General features: G+C 54.7%; 11 protein-coding genes across 11 annotated transcripts; 5 read left to right on the top strand and 6 right to left on the bottom strand.

Moving 5' to 3' along the window:
* Positions 1-168: 168 nt before the first annotated feature.
* Positions 169-914, top strand: HMPREF1541_07341 (uncharacterized protein; the record flags this gene model as incomplete). The annotated part of the gene is made up of 3 exons (XM_008721665.1): positions 169-180; positions 346-828; positions 885-914. 3 exons carry the CDS (start codon positions 169-171, stop codon positions 912-914), a joined length of 525 nt encoding a protein of 174 aa, XP_008719887.1.
* A 412-nt stretch (positions 915-1,326) lies between these two features.
* On the bottom strand, positions 1,327-2,404 carry HMPREF1541_07342 (uncharacterized protein; the record flags this gene model as incomplete). Its single annotated transcript, XM_008721666.1, has 2 exons — positions 1,327-1,419; positions 1,454-2,404. The coding sequence occupies 2 exons, from the start codon at positions 2,402-2,404 to the stop codon at positions 1,327-1,329; spliced, it is 1,044 nt and encodes a 347-aa protein (XP_008719888.1).
* Positions 2,405-3,600: 1,196 nt separating this feature from the next.
* HMPREF1541_07343 (uncharacterized protein) lies at positions 3,601-5,576 on the top strand (the record flags this gene model as incomplete). The annotated part of the gene is made up of 3 exons (XM_008721667.1): positions 3,601-3,829; positions 3,882-3,908; positions 4,198-5,576. 3 exons carry the CDS (start codon positions 3,601-3,603, stop codon positions 5,574-5,576), a joined length of 1,635 nt encoding a protein of 544 aa, XP_008719889.1.
* Positions 5,577-5,842: 266 nt separating this feature from the next.
* Positions 5,843-6,661, bottom strand: HMPREF1541_07344 (uncharacterized protein; the record flags this gene model as incomplete). The annotated part of the gene is made up of 1 exon (XM_008721668.1): positions 5,843-6,661. One exon carries the CDS (start codon positions 6,659-6,661, stop codon positions 5,843-5,845), a length of 819 nt encoding a protein of 272 aa, XP_008719890.1.
* Positions 6,662-7,345: 684 nt separating this feature from the next.
* On the bottom strand, positions 7,346-9,251 carry HMPREF1541_07345 (uncharacterized protein; the record flags this gene model as incomplete). Its single annotated transcript, XM_008721669.1, has 2 exons — positions 7,346-8,977; positions 9,033-9,251. The coding sequence occupies 2 exons, from the start codon at positions 9,249-9,251 to the stop codon at positions 7,346-7,348; spliced, it is 1,851 nt and encodes a 616-aa protein (XP_008719891.1).
* A 743-nt stretch (positions 9,252-9,994) lies between these two features.
* HMPREF1541_07346 (uncharacterized protein) lies at positions 9,995-10,295 on the top strand (the record flags this gene model as incomplete). Its single annotated transcript, XM_008721670.1, has 3 exons — positions 9,995-10,046; positions 10,095-10,136; positions 10,186-10,295. 3 exons carry the CDS (start codon positions 9,995-9,997, stop codon positions 10,293-10,295), a joined length of 204 nt encoding a protein of 67 aa, XP_008719892.1.
* Positions 10,296-10,617: 322 nt separating this feature from the next.
* Positions 10,618-11,676, bottom strand: HMPREF1541_07347 (uncharacterized protein; the record flags this gene model as incomplete). The annotated part of the gene is made up of 1 exon (XM_008721671.1): positions 10,618-11,676. One exon carries the CDS (start codon positions 11,674-11,676, stop codon positions 10,618-10,620), a length of 1,059 nt encoding a protein of 352 aa, XP_008719893.1.
* A 1,011-nt stretch (positions 11,677-12,687) lies between these two features.
* Positions 12,688-14,992, top strand: HMPREF1541_07348 (uncharacterized protein; the record flags this gene model as incomplete). Its single annotated transcript, XM_008721672.1, has 6 exons — positions 12,688-13,144; positions 13,202-13,415; positions 13,461-13,645; positions 13,695-14,284; positions 14,334-14,605; positions 14,674-14,992. The coding sequence occupies 6 exons, from the start codon at positions 12,688-12,690 to the stop codon at positions 14,990-14,992; spliced, it is 2,037 nt and encodes a 678-aa protein (XP_008719894.1).
* A 277-nt stretch (positions 14,993-15,269) lies between these two features.
* Positions 15,270-16,957, bottom strand: HMPREF1541_07349 (uncharacterized protein; the record flags this gene model as incomplete). Its single annotated transcript, XM_008721673.1, has 5 exons — positions 15,270-15,408; positions 15,465-16,371; positions 16,419-16,452; positions 16,500-16,750; positions 16,801-16,957. 5 exons carry the CDS (start codon positions 16,955-16,957, stop codon positions 15,270-15,272), a joined length of 1,488 nt encoding a protein of 495 aa, XP_008719895.1.
* Positions 16,958-17,717: 760 nt separating this feature from the next.
* On the bottom strand, positions 17,718-18,257 carry HMPREF1541_07350 (uncharacterized protein; the record flags this gene model as incomplete). Its single annotated transcript, XM_008721674.1, has 2 exons — positions 17,718-17,918; positions 17,982-18,257. The coding sequence occupies 2 exons, from the start codon at positions 18,255-18,257 to the stop codon at positions 17,718-17,720; spliced, it is 477 nt and encodes a 158-aa protein (XP_008719896.1).
* Positions 18,258-19,971: 1,714 nt separating this feature from the next.
* HMPREF1541_07351 (magnesium-dependent phosphatase-1) lies at positions 19,972-20,718 on the top strand (the record flags this gene model as incomplete). Its single annotated transcript, XM_008721675.1, has 1 exon — positions 19,972-20,718. The coding sequence occupies one exon, from the start codon at positions 19,972-19,974 to the stop codon at positions 20,716-20,718; it is 747 nt and encodes a 248-aa protein (XP_008719897.1).
* Positions 20,719-20,761: the final 43 nt, after the last annotated feature.

The following is a 20,761-nucleotide window of genomic DNA, read 5'->3' on the forward strand; positions in this document are numbered from 1 at the left end:
CGACAGGATTAATCTTGCCGCAGTTCGTACCATCACGTGATTTCGGAACATCAAATATCCGCGCGGCAGCTCCTGGTGCCAAGAAGCAGAACTTCGCGGCTTGACGATCGAGCTATCCGAACGACACTCTCCCTACAACGTCCCATTCTCCACTCCCACGCCCTCAACATGTCCGCACCTGTACGTATACCGATACATGAAGTCTCGCGGAGCTCAAGGCGGCGTCAAGGCCACCTTCGCGCCCAGGAAGAAGTGTAGCAGAAGCTAGTCTGCTGCCCCTTCACAGACGCCCTCCTCACGCACCCAGCGACCCGTACCTGAAGCTAACATCTTACCTCTTCGCAGACCCGGGCAGCCGCGAAGCTCGACTGGACTAAGCTGCCAACACAGCTGTCGCTGCGCGGCAGCACGGCCAGCTCCCTGAACAACTTCAAGAAGCGAAATGACGAGGCCCGCCGCCGCTTGACGGTTCTCCAGGACCAGCCCACCAGCGTCGACTTCGGCTATTACCGCTCCGTCCTCAAGAACACTGCTGTGATCGACGAGATCGAGCAGTACTTCAAGACCTTTAAGCCCAAGACATACGACGTTGACAAGCAAGTTCGATCGATTGAAGCTTTCGAGCAGGTTGCTATTAAAAATGCCGAGGATACCAAGGGCAAGGTTGAGATTGAGCTGAAGAGCTTGGACAAGGCGCTCAGCGATATCGAGGGTGCTAGAGGGTGGGACGAGATGACTGTGGATGAGGTCGCGAAGGCGGCTCCGGAGATCGACGAGTATACTGAGAGGCTCGTCAAGAAGGGCAGATGGATGCCTCCTGGATACTTGGTGCGCAACAGACTTCCCATCACCTACCCGGACAGATTACTGACAGATCATCACAGGACAAGTTCCCCAACCTCACAGTGCTGTAGAAGAGACGAACGGCAGAAGCCCTTCCGGGCGACTCTTCTCATTTGTTACTGGTCGGCATCTGAGCGGTCACTCAGACACTATGTGTATAGCATGCTAGAACCCGAAGCATTCGACAGTTCTAAAGAAACTACCGAAAAGATCTTGCTGCTGCTTTTGTTTTCAGATCGAACATTGACCATCACACTTGCGAGAACCTAGTGTACAGAAACTTTGCAAACGCGCGATTGCTGAGAGCATGCTAGATGGATCTACATGGACAGGTCCTTACCTTACCTTGATAGGCACGCTTTTCCTGACGGGGCTACCTTGACATATTTTGTGATCCTGCACCGTGGATTAGCCCACTACGACACATCCTCGGTCTCTACTTACGTGGCAGTGAATGTCGGCGTCGTCATGACCGTTGTTGAGCTAGAAGTGGTCTGCGTCGCCGTTGGCGTAGGCAAGGTCATGGTAGTTGTCGTCTGTGCAGCTCCCGAATAAACGGTCGCCGCTGCAGGTGTGCTAAACAAGGTCAGAATCTCGTCCGAAAGTGTACACCAGGATCCACCCACATGGTTTTCGTCGCCGTTTCCACCAACGTCGAGCTGATCGTCGTGGTCGGCGCCGTTATAGTTGACGTTGATGTGACAACGGTGGAAGCAAGCACGGTGGTTGTGCAGAGGTCAGGTGTGCGACGGCCAAGGTCGTTCAAGTGCTGCGTCGGCGGCGCTCTGGGCACATAGGGAGCATGTCGACGGAAGCGACCGTAGGACCCTCCAGCTGCCGCAAGAGACGCTTTTGGTGGATGCACGGTGCACGTCGGATCGTTACGGCGCGAAGCTGTCTTGCAAGCCGTTGTTTGAGTCCTTGTCACCGTTGTCTTGGTGACTTTCGGCGGCCACGCTGGCAAGGTGATGGTCCTGACTTTGGTGATAGTGGTGGTCACTGTCTTAGGTGTCACTGTTGAGGTCGCGGTGCTTGTCGTCGACGGAATCGTGATGGTGCTGGGACTCAAGGTGGTCGGAAGAGTGTTGGTCGTCACGACGGTGACGGTTGTGGATGGCGACATGGTTTGATTGATGGTAATTGTTGGCGTGGCAATCTTAGTGACCTGCGGCCCGGCAATGACGCTGAAGGACCGCATCCATGCGAATTCGAGACCCTCGATGACGACCGACCATTTGCCGGACACCATCTGGCTCTTTCGAATTTCATGGCCAACAATATCGCAGGTTGAGACCATGTTAACGTCGTCCGGATTAGTCTGGATGACGGAACAAAGGACATCATTGCTGTCTGGATCGACGAGGATGGGCTCTACGCCACCTTGCGTATCATTGGGCGTACACCCCCAAAACCCTGTACCGAAGCTGAAGTATTCATCACTTTTAGTGTTGACGCAGTAAGTCCCGCCATCGACATAGTCCCAACCATATGAATGGCAAGCACACGAGCCTTGCAAGGCAAAGAGTAAGAGAGCGGCGAGAATTTGCCAAAGACAACGCATTTTGTGGAAACGGCTGATCAGAGCAGATCAAGACTGGAGGCCTCATGGTGATCATCTTCTCGACATATATTGACGACATAGCTCCATCTCGCCTTGCAGCGGCGTACATGTTAGTGAGGCGCTTCACAAAATCATCTGTGTCTTACTCCCAACTCCGGTATGGCTGAGACAGGAGAGCGATCGAGGTCATCTCGGCGAGTGCAGCATTTGGGCGAAAAGGAAAATGGGACCACTGTCCCGGTCTCCTACCATACACAGCCAAATGGAAATGCGTTCTCGTATGCTCAAGGTCCGAGTTCTGGTTTGGAGCCATTATTCTGGTTCGACCTGCATGATTAGGTTGTGAGACAACAATATGTCGTGTTTGTGCAACCATGGAGGGCCCTGAGTTGATCCAGGACTTGTGCACACCGCCTGCGCAAGCATTGACTGCGAAACACCCTCGGGACTCGGTCAACTGAACCGATGCTGTCTCAGACATTCTCCAATCTTGGAAGCAATGTCGCCAGGACCGAGTACGTTTTGCGAGAGTAATGGAGGTTGATCCCGGGTGAATTGAATCACCGGCTTGTCTGACGATTTCCCTCCTCGACCTTTACACATGGCCTTGGGCGTCGAAGGTCACAAGGCGAGATTTGCAAGCTGCGGTGTCTTGTGCGCTGCTAAGATCCAGCCATTGATATTGTAGGCCGACCGACCCGATACGACGATGCTGCTACGACGCATCTGCGGAGATTGCATCGACATCTTGTTCCAGTCCCTAATGAATGTCTTTTAGACTCTCCAGTGTCGAACGCGATAAATTGGAGCCGGCCTGAGACCACGAGTGGTCAAATACACGCACGAGCTCGCCTATTTTGCCCCATTCCTTGTTGGTTGAGCCTCTCGTACCATGCAGCAATCATCATGCTGCACGACATAACCAAGACCAGCCTCCATCAGAAGTCGAAAAGGGGTTGTGAGGCCCTAATTCGCCTCTCATCCTACAAGAGGAGATAACCTCCATTAAGAAGCTGTGGCCGTACGAGTGTAAGATCCCTCTTGATCTTCAGTCACTTTGGAAGTCATTCTCTACCATGCCATCTCTTCGCTGCCTGTCATTCCTTCTCACAATTCTGCCAGCCGCATTGGCTTTGCCCAAAGCAGAGCTGTTGCCCCTTGACAGTGCGCTGTTCCCTCGACAAGCTTCAGCCACCATGAGCAGACCAGCAGATCCAGCATGTACACATGGGCCATCCACGCGTCAGTGCTGGAGCAACGGCTACAGTGTCAACACCAATTACGACGCTGTGTGGCCAAATACCGGACGGATGGTGACCTACACACTCGATATCCAGAACAAGACGCTCGCTCCAGATGGAGTGCCTCGCCCTGTCTACGCCGTCAATGGGCAGTTTCCCGGTCCTACAATCCGAGCCAACTGGGGTGACACCCTTCAGATCACTGTCAAGAACAGCCTAATAACTAATGGCACAAGCATTCACTGGCACGGAATCAGGCAGTGGTAAGTACTGAGTATTCAGAGAACTTACATCAGGGCATCTGAAGGCCTTCAGACTTTATTGATGGCCCAGGAGCCCTTCAGGCTTTTGGCGTACCCACTTGGATCTATGCTGATATGTTGACAGTAAGCTCTTCCCATTCGGCCAGTAATTCAACCCCTTAAAGGTGATCAGACGACTGAGATTTCCAAGTCGGTACACAGACGCTGAATCACACCTGGGGGCCGCTCTGGTCTGACTGCATGAGTTGCTCCTATCGTTGTCGTGCTATAAGCTAACGCACATCTCCAGGGCAGACTAACTCAATGGACGGCACCGGAGGTATTACCGAGTGCCCTTTAGCCCCAGGCCATAGCAGGACGTACACCTTCCTTTGCACGCAATTCGGTACCACTTGGTATCACAGCCATTATAGCGATCAATACAGTGACGGGGTTGTGGGCAGTATTGTCATCGATGGTCCAGCCAGCAGTAACTACGATATTGACTACAAGGACCCTATGCAAATTACCGACTGGTTTCATACCCCAGCGTTCACTCTTGCACCTCTCCTACAATCCGGCCAGATCCGTGGAGCGCCAAAGGCTGACAATATCCTATTCAATGGCACCAATGTCTACCCAAGCAATGGCACCAACACCACAGGTCAGTACAATCGCGTCACACTGGTCAAAGGCAAGAAGCATCGTCTGAGGCTAATCAATACCTCTACGAACGACAACTTCAAGGTCGGGCTTGACGGACACAACATGACGGTCATCGCCTCGGACTTCGTTCCCCTGAAGCCGTGGGTAACGGACTTCTTATTTCTCGGCATCGGTCAGAGATACGACGTTATTATCAATGCCAATCAGCCAGTCGACAGCTACTGGTTCCACGCGATCCCACAAGCAGGATGCTCCGACAACCTGGTCGCCAATGGCGTCTCCATCTTCACCTACGAAGGAGCCAACAACACCACACCTTCGGCAGCGAACCGCAACAACTCGCCAGCAACCAACAACGACTGCAACGATCCAAACGACAAGCTCGTACCGTACGTGAAGCTCAACGTCCCCACCAACGGCACGATCCCCGACCACTCCCACCTCAACGTCAGCCTCGCCATCGTGCAGAACGAAATCAACCAAACCCTCGTGCAATGGCTGCTGAACGAAACCGCAATCCAAGCACCCTGGCAGAGGCCCACGCTCCAGCACGCCCTCGACAACGACGACCTCACCTTCCCGCACGCCGCCAACCTCATCTCCCTCCCCAACGCCAACACCTGGAGCTACTGGATCATCCAAGCCCTGAATATCCCCCGCGTCCCGCCCTCGGCGCACCCGATCCACCTGCACGGCCACGACTTCTACGTCCTCGGCGCCGGCGCCGGCATCTTCGCCAACAACCAGAGTTCTTTGAAGTACGACAACCCCCCTCGTCGGGATGTGGCGATGCTGCCGCCCGCCGGCTGGCTGGCGCTGGCGTTCATCACCGACAATCCGGGCGCGTGGCTCATGCATTGCCATATTGGCTGGCATATCTCGCTTGGTCTGGGGGCGCAGTTTCTCGAGGAGCCGGCAGAGTTGAGGGCGAAGGGCGTGAACCAGCAGTGGAGGGAGCAGTGTGATGCGTGGAATAAGTATTATGAGACCGCGCCGTTCAAGCAGACGGATTCGGGGTTTTAAGGAGGCGGGGTGTGCGTGGGCGAGGGTGGGACTGCGTGGGATTGCAGAGGGGTGGTGTAGTCGAGCGGCAGCTCGTTAGAATTCTTGTACGATAGCAACACGCATCGGAATTTCCTCGATAACTGGCTTTTGACATTATATCGATGGCATCTCCAGTCTTGCAGGCCGTTCATTATTCCCGCCGCCCTCCGCGTAGATATAAATCCCTAAAACTAACAAACGCCATCAAGAGCCCCGGTGCCCTTCCCGTGCAGACGAACACCGGCTCAAGAAGTCAGACTCACCATCTCACCCTCCCACCTCCGCCTCTCCCCTCCCTCTTTGACCAAATTCTCATAGATCCACTCCCCCACATCCGCCCTCTTGACACTATACCCCAACTCCGGCTTCTGCTCCGTGCCCGCCCTGAGCGCCTTCCACCCCACCCCATCCTCCACACTCACCGCCCCCGCCAACAACGTGGGCCTCACGCCACTCACCTTACGAAACACACCCCCCTCTTCCGCCCGTAGCACATCCTCCATTCCCTTCTTATCCGCATGCGGCACCGCCAACATCTGATGATACAGAAACCTCATCGCCAACGGCACGTCCTCCGGCCCACGACTCACGCCCGTGGTGCTGATGAAAACCACACTCGGCTTCTCCACTGCATTCCCCTTCTTCCCCTTCTTCTTCCTCTCTTCCTCCTCCTGCACCTCCCTCAGCGCCGCCACCAAAGTCCTCGCCGCCCCCTCACAGACATGCGCATCATCCAGCCCCGCGATCTGCAGCGGCGCGCGCCAGTCGAAGCGCAGGTGCGGCGTGCCGCCCAGGCCCGTGACGATCATGCCCGGCAGCTTCTCGGAACAGTGCGCCAGGAGCGCGGCTTTGACGTCGGTGAGCGAAAGCGCGTTGCCTTGCACGCAGGTGAGGTTGGCGAGTTGTGACGGGGTCAAGCCTTGGGATTCTAGTTGGGCGGTGAGTTTCGAGGGCGTGCGGGCGAGGGCGATGCAGGGTTGCGAGGCGCGGAGGGCGTGCACGAGGCAGGCGTTGGCGCAGCCGCCGGTGGCGCCGAGGAAGAGGGATGGGGGTGTGGTTGTCATGGTTGTGTGGTTGTGTGGTTGTGTGGGATGATGAATGGCTAGTGACTGGTTTCGAGTGAGATGATGAAGGTGTGGTTCTGTTTGTGTGTTTTCGTATGCTTTGTATGTTAGTTTGTTAGCTCGATACGCGGCTGCAGCAGTTATATACTACATTGCGGCCGACGAAGTCGGGGCCGCTGAGAGCCAACGGCCGACGGTGATGCCGTCGTGTGCTGAGTGGGGGAAGCGGATTGCAAATTTGACAGCAACAAACTCTACAGCCATCTAGCTATCAGGGCCCCCGGCAGCAGTCTTTCACCGAGAGGAAAGGCAGAACGAGAAGGACAGGCCGGCTGCCTTTAGAGGCGGCATGACTGAAGTCGAATCGGAGGGTCTGTTACTCCGAGTCGGCACAACCAGCGAGAGACATGATTGGCTGTCTCGGGGCGCAGTGGGTCTAGACGAGCCAAGATCGACGCTCAGCGACGGCCCCATGGATCGCTGGAGGTGGCGGTGTATCAAAGGCTTCATGTATCCTGGACGTTAGAGAGATGGGAATAGCCCGTGAACGTAATGCTGGAACGAGTGTCTTCACTTCTAGGAGACCATGATGGCGGTAAAATTTGTACAATATCTTAAGCTAGTGTACTGGTCCTTGAGCGGAGGATTCGTGCAGTTGGTTGCTGCCATACTAGTGCTCTTCTTTTATTCTGCTCTCGACGTGTTCCCCATGAGTCCTCGTAGCAGCATACGGACACCCTGCAGTCTGGCAGCGAGGCCAATCCCATATCCAGTACCCACGATACCTCTCACGGTTTCCCATCCGCGTTTTCCATGAATTGGGTACCGCAGAATGGCCGGGATGCGCGTCTGAATGCCCAAAAGCTTCGCCCACGGCGCATCTTCGCAAACGCTCTTTGTGTTGGACAAGCCTCGGAGACCTTCCTCGCCACCAAATCGTCCATAACCGCTGCCGTCTCTTCCGCCAAACGGCATTGAGCAGACATAGAATGTTGCGAAATCGTTGACTGCCACGCTCCCGGCACGAATCTCCTTCACGCACTTCTGTACATCGGCGGCTTCGTGCCCGAACACTGCGGCACCCAGCGAGAACATGGTCGAATTGGCCATGTGGATAGCGTCATCTACCGACTCGGCCTTCATCAAGAGGAACACTGGTGCGAACAACTCGGTCTGCGCGATCGCCATCTCCGGCGTCACGTTTGATATCAAGGTTGGAAGAAAATAGTGCCCACCGGGATGCTGTGGATGGTTGTACCTGCTACCACCAGCGTGCAATACCGCTCCATCTTCGACTGCTCGCTGAATCAGGTCCTCCAATCGTGCGAATGAGCGGGATGAGATCATGGCGCCCATATCTGGGGCCGATGGGTCAAGCAGAGCGCTTCCCAATCGGAAAGATTTTATCAAGGGCTTGATGTGACCCAGGAGCAAGTCATGAATCCGAGGAAGCGCGATGATTCGTTCAAAGCCAATGCAGTTCTGGCCAGCCGACTGGAACACTCCTCTAACGAGGATGGAGGCAACACTATCGAGATCTGCCACTGTGCGAGGGTCGTCGAGAATGACGGCAGGATCTTTCCCACCTAGTTCCACCACCACTGGTGTCAAGGCTTTCGAGGCCGAAGCGGCCACTTTGTGGGCCACCTCGCGGCTGCCAATGAAGGTGATGTGCTTGATACCAGAGTGACTGGTGAGGTGGTCTGCAACGTCGGGCAGGCAGATGATCGTCTGTACTGCATCGGGATTGTGGCCGCAGACTCGCAGTGCTTCCCGGATGAAGGCCACGAAGTACTGCGTGCTCCAGCATGTCAGTTCACTAGGCTTGACGACAATCGTGTTGCCAGCAAACAGAGCTGAGATTATTGGTGAGATGAGATTGTGAAAAGGATAGTTCCATGACACAATGGCCGCAACGACTCCGATCGGCTCATGGTAGACGGTATTCCGTTTGTAGCTCATCAAAAGATTTGTGGGACGTAAGGACGGCGACAAGGCTTTCTCTCCATGCTTGATGGTCCACTGCAGCTTTTCCGCCGTGACTAGGATTTCTCCCAAGCAGGCATCGATCTTGGTCTTGCCAGAGTCGAGGCAGCATGCTGTGACAATCTCTTCCTGATGTTGGTTGACGTATTGCAGTAGTGTCTTGAGGACCTTTCTTCGCTGTGCAAAGGTGGTCTTCGCCCACTGCTCCTGCGCAGATGAAGCACGGGCTATCGCTTCGTCGATATCCTGGGTCGTAGCGGGCACGATGGGACCCTCTTGGAGCAGTCGTCCGTCGGCGGGCGCGCGAGGATAGATTTTGTCATTCCGAATCTGTTGTGCGCATGTCAGCAGCTGAGTCTGCGAGGTTCACGTGGAAGATACTGACCTCTTCGGAAGGCCCGCTTCGCTTCGTTTCATCCTGCGCGGCAGGTGTTGAAAGCTGCGCGGGAATCTCGACCGTATAGGAAACAGCGGCTTCACCTTGTGAGGTTGTCCATGCTCGCCAGGTCAACGACGACAGCGCGACCACGAGCAATGTCAGCAGCACCTTCTCAAGAAGAACTCGCCAATCGTAGCCGGCTCGCCAGTCCTCCCACTGCTGCATATTTCGTTGACTCAGACGAACGGTTGTCGCAAGCTTTGATGCCCCCCTGTCCACGGCTGCACCGCCACAACTCCCACCCCAGATTTTGCAGGGTTAGAGCGGTTGAGCCTCAACGGCCAGGAAGACCTCGCCAGCCTTGACCCCAGCGCTGTGGCTGGTGAGATCGCACAGCCAACGGAAATCTTCGATCGTAACGTACGGTGACGCCAACCTGCATGTGATCAGCGTCAAGGGCGATCCGTATCGACTGTAACAGCCAGAGGCCAATTTGCGCTGATACGGGCTGCCTGCCGGCTTTCTAGCGTGTGACGCGTTGTAAAGCCCGGTTCTACTGGTATTGGTGCGCCACACTGACGTTTTTACACGTTCCCGTGACAGGGATTCGTGTCGGCTCTTCCCAGTTTTTCGATGGCTGATCGCCCTTCTGGGCCTTAGCGACATCGATTACCAGCCACGGTTCTGTCTGACTGGCAGGATCGAGCTTCCAAGCGAAGTTGCGTGCCAGGGAGGGGTCAGAAGAGTGCTTTTCGCGACACGGAATACGGAAAACGGCAAGCAATGACAGCGCTAAGCGGTTGGACTCGCTATCAGCGAACCACCACGTCATCGGATGCTGAGGGGACCTGCTTGACTCTGATATAACTTTGCGGCCATCGTAAGAGTGCTCCTTTGCTTCTTGACATTCACCAAATTTAGTACTCCTCCCAAAAGAATTCTCTCAAGTCACACAAAGAACCGACAATATGGGTGCCGTCGTCAGTTGCATACAGGGCATGCTGCAGGCCATTGGGGCCGGTACGTTGAACTCCCACCTTTGGTACGGCAATCACTAACGGACTTCAGGCATCATGGCCGTTATCCGAGGCATTGGAGCTATCATCACTGGTGAGTCACTCCCGCAGATACACGTTGTCTATATGCTAATATCTTCGAGGCATTGTCAATGCTATCGTGTCATTTTTCGGCGTTCTCATCTCATGCCTTACCTGCGGCCGCGGTGGCGGCGGTAGGCGGAGAACGACAACGACGAGAAGTCGAGTATGATCGAGGACTCTCTCACGCAAATAAACACGGGCTAAGGAGAAGGGGACGATAGCCCGTGCGAGAGAGTCCTGAGATGGACTGGAAAGTGGAAATGATGAAGGCGTCATCTGGGCTACGGCCACGCTTTTGATTGAGACACGCTTCAACCCTCCGACATCTTGATACCCACGACATCAGCTCTAGAAGACGATATCCTTGTACCCGTACCTCCACACCCAAGCAGGCATATCCGCTTGGCCAGCTTTAATGAAAACGATTGAACCATGTGCCAGGCTTCTTGCTCGATTGATCTTTCCAAGGGCATTTCGTTGGTTCTGTCTACTTATCGGACTGATACGCTTGGAACTCCCTTGCCGCGATAAGATAATGCTATACCGTCGCTGGGTGCAGCATCAATATTGCCCTGATCACCATGCCGCTTTAGAACATCGAGGCCTTCCAGTGCAAGCCGACGAGCTGCGTCGTTATAGAGGAGCTGAACGACACGACCATGAACCGTGTGATAGGCTGCTTTCTCCTGGTCCGCTACTGCAGGCTCTTGATCACCGTTCTCCTCCTTCGATAGCTGCTGCAGTGACAGCTCAGCGTTGCCTGCGCCTAGATCCTCCTCGTGCTTCGGAACCTCATGTTCTTCCATACAGATCCAGACCATGCCCCTCTTACTGGAACCCAGAGCGGATATGATACCCTTGGTGGCTGGCCGTGTACTCACAACGACACCAATCACTGCGCCGTTTCGCCATCCCGCAGGCGCACCCAAGAATGCTCCGTCCATTTCGCGAACGACCGAGGGCGACTGCTGTCTGCCCTTCACGAACTTGCATTGTACGACGACCTTCAATCTTTCCGTCTGCTGGTTCTCATTACCGCTCGCGGGACTTGGAAGATGCCACCAGCCCGCCAGATCCACGCCTCGATCACCGGTCTTGCCCGTTCGGAGGAGCTCGAACCCTAGTCGCTGCAGGGAGTCTTGCGCCAGGTACTCGTATCTCGTCCCGGTGTAGGTCGTAGTAGCAGGGTTAAGCTTGACGCGCTGAGCGTGGGAGATGTAGGTGGAGAGCGAAGAATGCTGCTCGTTCGATGGCAGGAGGGAGGTCAATGGCGGGAAGGCATTTGATTCGGAGTTGGAGGGCTGATGGTCTGATTCCACGCCATTAAAATGGCGCAACGAGTCCCTTGGTCGGTCTGCCGTGTGCGGTACAGACTCGCTCTCCGGGTTCCTCAGTGATGAAAAGCCGGCCCCTAGGCTGCGTTGAACCCTCACGGGATGGGATACGGTGGGATTGAAGCCAATTAGCTTGTGGAGGACGCATGACGCGCCTCTGGTACGCGAAACTACATAGGCTGAGGACAGTCCATGGAAGCTGAGACGGGTAAGCATCAGTGGTCGTGATGAGCGAAGAAGGATAGGTGCTGTGACCGTGTTCCTTAAGTTCGGCCGAGGCGGATCGGCTGCGGCAGCACTCCCGTCATTTTTATCGAGCCATACCAGATCATCACTTCATAATTTCTTGTACTCCGCCACTCGCTAATACTTTGATAGCTGACTACAGCACAATGAGCACCTGTTGTATCTATTCCCTGTTCTCTCATTTTGGTCTGCACAGCACGTCGCGGGCGATCTTCAGGCGATAGTTGACGCGCTTCCAGCGCGTGCCTACTCCCAAAATAGAAGGCTACGCGAAGCCCACCAGGAATCAACAAGTTAACGGGAGGGATCTCTGAATCACAACAGAGGCCTTTGGGTGTGACTCGTTTGTGAGATTGGGGAGCCCTCCCAGCACTTTCGTCGGACCCTGCTGGCCAGGATAACTGTCCCTAACTCCTATCACCTGATGTTGTCAGAAACTCGTCCGGCAATGTGACATCTTTTCGTCCTCCATCCCAGCATCATCTTGTTCCATATGATGCGACCCATATGATGCGACCCATATGCAATGTCACATGGCGAGTTCCTGCCTGTCTCTACCAATGGTAATCACTAACACACTGAAACGTGGTCGTGCTTGGACTGAAAAATTGACCGAATATGTTATTAATTTCCCTTCTGCGTGTTGTGAGGGCACCCTTGGGCAGCGGCGAGGCGTGGTGCTCAACTGGGCACATCAGCAACTCAAAAAAAGGCTCAAGCTTCCCCGGAACTCGAAGTGCTGGCGCTCCTGCCTGAGGTTCATGATCCTCCTCAGACAGGTTGCCCATGTCTTGGAGACCATCATCTTGCGCTGATCGCTTTACTGCAACTCTGCCCAGTCTGACTGCGAATAAGCCTCTCGTCTGTGCACAGAGACCTCGAAACAGGTGGTTCTGCTGGAAGCGTACAGCACGCTGTCCCAGGTGGTCAGTGTTACTGGCTTCAGTCAGCGATGGGTGCCCTGCCGGTGCTGTTGTTGTGATGGTTGATATCCACCTCCTACCAGATGTTGTTCATGGTGGTGTGGACCTGACCAACTCGTGGTTTTGTTTTCTGGTTGAGTATTTAGACACAGTGATCGCACACTACACCCTGCTCAATCATGCAAACTACGCATTTTCGATGCAAGTCATATCATACTGGGCGGTCGCCGCCTTGGGCGTTCTACAGGTACATGCTCAGGACATTCAAAGTGGTTTGGGCAAATACTTTGTCAAAAAGCCTCCTCTCGATACACCTTGGACTTCTGAGGTCGGCACGAGACCTTGGCCAGAGTACCCGCGACCTCAGCTTCGGCGACACGAGTGGAAGAATTTGAATGGCATCTGGAGGTATATGGATGCCCGCGGAAATGATGCATTCACTGGCATGGTACCTACATGGGAAAACCTCGATCAGGAGGTGCTTGTTCCTTCATGCCTCGAGAGCGGGCTTTCAGGTTAGCATCAGCTAAGAGGCATTAATCAAGATAACCGCAGAGCTGACCCTCGCTCAGGTATTCAAGCCAAGGACGCCAGGTATTCGTGGTATTCCCTCAAGTTCCAGATGCCTGGACACTGGTCAGACCGTGTACTGCTCAACTTCGGTGCTGTAGACTATGAAGCTACCATTTATATCGACAGCGCTATGGTGGGTGTCCACCGGGGTGGCTACACAAGCTTCACCCTGGATATTACGAATTTTGTGGAGGCCGGCAACGACCATGAGCTGTAGGTCTTAACGACCCCGTTGCAAGATGTGCTAACAGACGGTAGAGCTGTCTACGTCCACGACCCTACCGATGCAGAGGGCTACAATGTCCCAATCGGCAAGCAGACCCGAAATCCATCGCACATCTTTTACACACCATGTAGTGGCATTTGGCAGAGTGTTTGGCTTGAATCCGTACCCCAAAGCTACATCACCCGGCTCGACGTGTATGGTGCGATGGATGGCAAAGGTTGGCACTCCCTTTTGATCGATCGACCGACCATCGCTGACCATTGCAGTCACTGTGAAAGTCTCCACCAACGACAACAGCTCAAGCCCTTACCTCCTTACCATCTACAAGGATGGCCCTAAGCAAATCGCCCGCACGGGTATCCCGAACACCGAACACACCTTGTATCTACCAAATCCCCGTCTCTGGTCCCCAGACTCTCCAGAGTTGTACGACATCACAATCAAGTACGGCGATGATTTTGTAACTAGCTACATGGGATTCCGTACGATCGAGGTTGGAAAGGTAAACGGCGTTCAGCGTCCACTACTAAATGGCAAATTCGTCTTTCAAATGGGCACACTCGACCAAGGCTATTGGCCTGACGGAATATATACCCCTCCCACCCGAGAGGCCATGCTCTACGACCTTGAGCTCCTCAAAGAGTACGGCTTCAACATGGTACGCAAGCACATGAAAGTTGAAAACGCTCTGTACTACCAAGCATGTGATGTTCTCGGCATTATGGTCGTTCAAGACATGCCTTCTATGCGCCCTGCGCATAACGTCCAGCCGAGTGATGAGGACGAAGCCGAGTTTGGCCGTCAGCTGGAGGAGATGGTGCAACAGCACTTAAGCTACCCAAGTATCGTCACCTGGGTAAGCAGCAGGAAAGCCTCCAGATTCTAGCAAGTATTGACGGGTGCAGACCATCTACAACGAAGGCTGGGGCCAGCGTGACGGTTCTCCAGAGATCGCCCACACCGAAACCGTCAGACGCACCGATCCTACGCGTCTGATCGATTCGACCTCCGGTTGGCACGACCACGGTGCAGGCGATTTCTCGTCCAACCACCACTACCCCAGCCCCGAATGTGGTACCGCAAACCTGGCGCAAGGCATTTCCAAGGCGTATGACCCGAAGCGCATCGGCTTCCAGAGCGAGTTTGGCGGTCTCGGGACCAACCTCAGCATCGAGAAGTGCGCCTCATCCCCCCCCCCTCTTTTTCCGTTACGCAAAAAATATTGGGCTAACCACAATCGAGCAGCCTCTGGAACGACGCCAGAGCCATCGCGAGCATCGACGAGACGTACGCGGTCTACGATGACTTCCGCACCTGGAACGAGAAATCCCACAAGTTCCTGAGGATGCTGCGGGACCAGGTGGAGAAGGACGCGTGCAGTGGCGCGGTCTGGACGCAGACCACAGATGTCGAGGGTGAGGTCAACGGTCTGATGAGCTACGACAGGAGAACGGTCAGATCGAAGATGGCGCTACACCAGTGGAAGATAGACATCCAAGCGCTGTATTACGCAGCTGGGAAGAGAAGTGATGGGGACGTGGGCGCAGAGATGGCGGGGAGGTAAGCTACCGGAGAAGTAGAGCAAAGCCGATGGCCATCTTACGCTGAGTGATTTCTAATTTGACTGTTCTGAATAACGAATGAACGCCGGTGGCCCTCCTCAAGTGTATATTCTGCACATTGAAACAGGTCGCAGATGATGGCTGCTGCCCTCCAGATGTACCAATTCTAGTGGAGGCGATACATCCCCGGCCCTCACTCACCCGTACGTGGCGATCAGTATTCCTCTGCTGGCTTGGTGCCAGAAGCCGCAAACTTCTATGCACGGTTCCATCAAGTAATCAATCGACACCTTTGGTGAGTCCTTCCTGCTCGTCCGCCGCAGGCGCCAGGGACACTTCAACAACCTTTCCTTGTTCAAGCACAGAGGCCTCCGGCGTTGATGCTGGGCTCCCCGGCTCCAAGAGCGCCTTGTGAACCCTAAAAGCCATTTGTTAACGATATCCTTTGCAGAGAAACGGGGCGACGATCCATACTTTGTGCGTTGCAGGTACCAATACAGAGCCCACGTCGCCACAATCAGTGCGAGGGCGCAAGCGAAGCAATATGGCCAGCCTTTGGGATACCGCGGCGCTTCCACGGTGGGAAAGACCAGCAGCGGAGTCCAGGCGGTCGACGACTGCGAGATGGCGTTGATGAGGACCAGCGTGAAGGCTCGCTCGGCAGGATTGTCCTTGAGCAGATTATTGACCCAGCCGTGGAACACACTGGATAACGCGTTGCAAGCGTATGCGGTCGAGAAGGCGAACCACTTGGCCGATTCTGGGACGTTCCATATAGTGAGGATCAGCAGGCCTGTGGCGTTCCAGGTCGAGGCCATAGTGATTGCCCATGCAGGGCCCATGACAAGGTCGGATGCGAAGCAGGCGAAGAGCGTGTAGAAAACGCCCAAGGCAGGCGCTATGGTGCCGAGCTCGTTGATGCGAGCTTTCGAGTATCTTTGCAGGCTTTTGATCCAAAGAAGAAAGCCACCGGTGCTGGCGTGTGTGCCGGCTTGCCAGAAGAGGACGTCGACGAGGATAACCGTCCAGAATTGCGGTTTCGTGACGATGTTGCGAAGGTTCCCGACCTTGAACTTGCCGTGTGTGACGTGACCTGCCCGCTCCAGACGTCTGCGGCCGATCTCGACATCTTTCTCGTTCAGGATCCAGCGGTTGGGTTGATCAATGGTTCCAGGGAGCATGAAATAGCCAAGGATCCCCACAGGGATGGTTATCAGAGCACAAATAATGTACATCCAGCGCCATCCAGCAAGCCCGTGGACACCATCAAGTCTCTGTGAGGCACCGGCTTGGATCAAGCCAGCAGTCAATGTACCAAGAGAGAGGCCAGTGTAGAAGATGCCTCCTCGTCGGGCGATTTCGTGGCCTCGATACCACGATCCTGGACCTTTCAGTGACGCTCTGATGCACATTCATCCCATCACTTACCGAAAACGTAGTGCATAGCTGGAAAGAACGCAGCCTTACCTTCAGTTAGCGAGAAATTGCTCAAATGGCAAGTTGACGTACCTCGAACCATCCCACCAAGAAACGATAAGCAGCAAGCTCCGCGAAAGTCTGTGTGCGGTACTGCAGTAATGTGAAGACTCCCCACATGATATCGAGAAACGGGATCGTCCAGTACATGGGGATATAGGTGAACAGAAACATGAACGGTATCTGGCCAGTGACAGCGCCAATGATGTAGAATGTCTGCAGCTGCACCAGTTGGTTGCCATGAAACCCCAGGTCTTCTTTCAGACCTGCAACGTATGCATTGTCTAGGCCGTTAGCAAACGGAGTACGGACAGCTTGTATCGGTCGGTCTTACTGAGATTGGACTGGTCGATGTACTTGACCCAGTATGCTAGAACTGCGTATGGCACAACGATGAGATCGAGCTTGACGAGAAATCTGCGCTCTTCGGGCGTGTCATCATCGGAATACCATTGGATCTTCCACCATTTCTTGCGTGGGATTGAAGACATAGTCACGTTGTAGGGTCGAGGTACCGAGAGAACGAGGTCCCAACGAGACAGCAGTGTTGACAGTAGACATTAGCCCGGTACTTATGTAGCTCTGAATACCCTGGGAAGGGGTTGAATCGTACCCGAATATGATGTCGAAAATTGAGATTTTCAGTCATCGTACTCGATAGGGTGGCTTACTGAGTAGCAGGTCCCGGCTATATTCGACGAATCTAGAGCCTCCTCGGGAGGTCGAGACTCTGGTTGACATTGCGTGGGCAGATATGAGCCAGTCAGCAGCGTCCCAGCATTATCGTGCGTGGGATGGCAGCGAGGACTCAATGACGGTGAGTCCCACCTTGATGGCGTGCTCAAGAGAGAATGTATTGAAACATGCCGACTAGCTGTCACGTCGACCCAAAAGCATGGCACCGCCTGCGCCGGATAGTATCCACGCTACGCCCCTGGAAAGAGCATGTGGTAATGCTTGTCTAGACGCTGGGGTCTGCAGAGGCGTAGCCCGAAAGGAGGCGTCGGCCTGCTGAGCAGCCAATCAATACTCGTGGTGGTTGAAGCCGCCTCTTCTTGGCACCAGTCCAATGCGCTTGTGTCATTTACTCAAAACGAACGTGCTTGCAGGTCGTGAAGCTAACGGAAGTAGGGACATGTAAGAGAATAACAACTACTGAGCCACCGTTTCACTTTTCGAAAACCACGCTTCCAACGCTTCAATGCCCGGTTTCGCGACAATTGTCTTCCGACTGTTCTTTGACACAATCCCTCATATGAGAACTCGATCGAAATGCTCAATAATACCTGAAGTGTTGACGAGCGTCAGTTTTGAGGCTTTGGACAGGGTACCCCCATCTATGGACATCAAGCCGCCACCAGGGGGGCAGAAGTTCTTACGAGCTCGATTGGGATCGCGCATAGGGGCGAGTGCCTTGATATACTCTCCAAACCATACCGTCGGCTCCACGTTCTATAGAGACAAAGTTAGCTTCAGATGACGTTGACCCGCATGCTCGAGCATTACGTGACATACTTCCTTGAACCAGGCGCTGTCTTTGGTCCAGCTATGCACAATCCTGACATGCCCCTTGTCTTCCGGATGAGTGCTGATTTCGCAGAATTGGCATTCCGACATCTCGCGGATCTTATGCACGACCGGCGTTACGATCTTGACGTAGTCATGAAGCTTGTCCGGCTTGATGAAGACGTTCATGACAAGTAGAGCGCCATTTGGTGATTGAGAAGTCACAAAACGAGCGATAGGGACGGCTTGCCGCTGCTCTTCGACGGAGTTGTAAGGTTTGGCCATGGCGGAGTACAGGGTAGATTGTCACTAACAGATGATATCGGTGAGAAAGATGCCTGGAGTCGAGTTCGAACACAAGAATGGAGGTTGATCATCTGTCTAGTGCTGGGTTTGAATATATATAGAGAAGTTATACAGGTTGCAAATCGTCGTACCGGGCAAAGCAGTGGCTTAGCTGACAATGCCTTAGCCATTCCCCAGGCTGAGGCTGAAGCCACGCGGCCAGGAGCTCCCTGCTCTGAGAAGCCGGAACGCTGGCGAATTGAGTTGGACTCGATGGGATCGATGTTCGGCACACGACACAGCCGACAGGTCAGTCAGGCGAGGGCCTGCGGCATGCTCGTATATGCAAGTGCCAAGCTGAAGCGTTGCCTCGTATCTGGCTCATAGCAGTATACGACTGCGAGTAGACCGGCCTACCCATGGTGTGCACGTGTCTATGAGGAAACGGCGGCATCGAAAGAGTTGCTCTTACACGTTCCCCAGTATCTCAATGCCGCAGGTAAGGCGCCTCTCGTACATGCCCAGAAATGAATCGATATCGGAGGAGTTTGTGAAGAGAAGCACATAGATGAGGGGTTCGCATCGTCTTTCCGGGGTAGCTTGAACCTTGTCTGCAGCAATTCGCCAGCTTAAAGCAACCCGAATCACTTTTCAGCCCTGACACGAACGAGAAACGTGGCTCAATAAGGGTCAATAATTATGACGAGCGAACTCGCGTGCTCACGACGAATATCACCCGAGGGCGTCTGCTGGGAGTTCGAGGAGGCCGCCCACCAATTTTCTCGACCCCCGACGAACCCACCGTAAGTTCGCACATTGCGCAAATCTCATTGAGGAACAATCGCGGGTCGGACGAACCTGAATTTCCCACGGGTTGTATCTACTTCCTCAATGTGCAGTGGAGACCCTCCGAATCCGTCAATCACAACACATCTTGGATTGTTTGGTTCCAAATCCTGGACATGGTACTACGCGCCATTGGATCTCAACCATGTTGCGACTACTTAACCCTTTTTTCTGCCAGCCCATCCTTGAAGCCAACGTCTGAAGAGAAGGATCTCGGAATGAGATCCCAGAAGTAGTGCTCAGAGTGCTCAGGCAGTGCGATTGTGTACGACACTACCTTTCAGGCACAAACAAGGCGACACAGAAAAGTCAATTGGTTGAGACCTGTGGGATTGCTCCTACAAAGGTAGGGAAACACACCACCAGAGGCATAGTGATGCTTCTAATCCTTGCGCGTGTAGAAGAAGCTTGGTTTTCGATCAGGTACGTTCTGCGCCTTCTTCAGAATTACTGGCCGACCTTACATATCGAAGACGGGTTCGAACATGGCGACAGCATGTCAGCCACAACGCTCGCTACCGTAATCACATCGGTGTAGAGTACCAAAGTCCCAAACAATATCACACGCTCTTCACACAAGGACTCGTCGAGCTCATCTCCTAAAAGTACAGCCTCGCCTCAAAAATCCCCCAAGGCTGCCACCCCCCCCCAATTGACATCATCGGTTCCCAAAATCCCCATCCCCAATATTCGGCGGTTCGCAGTCCGCAAAAGCACATTGCCTCTTTGAACTTTTTCGTCCTACACTGTCGTGCGACACTCTTATATGCTCATACCTGCCCTCTCTCCCCTCTCCTCCCTCCTCCTACTCTTCCCACGCAATCTCCTATACCTAATCCCTCTCGCCATCAACACCACCCTCGTCAAGATGCCCCGTTCCCGCATCCCCGCCGTCGCCACCACACCCTCCCAACCACTCCCCATCCCCACCACCTTCACCGACGGCCTCCCCCTGCCTCCCGTCCTCGTCTTCGACCTCGACTACACCCTCTGGCCCTTCTGGGTCGACACACACTGCACGGGTCCCCTCAAACCCGCCTCGTCCTCCCGCAACAGCGGCGGCGAGAAGATAGCCGGCAGCGCCCACGCGGAGCCCTACACCAGATCCATGATCGACCGCACCGGCGAACACTTCTCCTTCTACGACCAAGTCCCCACCGTCCTCGCCGCCGCCCGCGCCCGCGGCCTCACCCTCAGCGTCGCGTCGCGCACCCACGCGCCAGACCTCGCCGCCGTCATGCTGCGCGGCCTGCACGTCCCGCCCCTCCCATCATCACCGCCGGAAGACCAGCAGCTCAACAGCTACGAACATCTAGACACGTCGAAGCAGACCTCGATCCTCCGCGCCGCAGATTTCTTCACCGCCCCGCAAATGTTTCCAGGCAGCAAGACGACGCATTTCCGCAAGATCCAGGCCGCGCTGCGGAAACAGGGACGTGACCTACCCTTTGAGGACATGCTGTTCTTCGACGACGAGGCGCGGAATCGGAACGTCGAGCGCGAGCTGGGCGCCGTCTTCGTCATGGTGCCGGACGGCGTCACGGCCGCCGAGGTGGATCGTGGCGTTGCGGAGTGGCGGAGGCGGAAGGGAGTGCAGGCGGCGGGCGGGATATGATGCGCGGACTACGACGACGGTGGGGAAGGGGGAAGGGGGGGGG

This window comes from Cyphellophora europaea, assembly GCF_000365145.1.
Source record: "Cyphellophora europaea CBS 101466 unplaced genomic scaffold supercont1.7, whole genome shotgun sequence".
NCBI classification, from domain to species: Eukaryota; Fungi; Ascomycota; class Eurotiomycetes; order Chaetothyriales; family Cyphellophoraceae; genus Cyphellophora; species Cyphellophora europaea.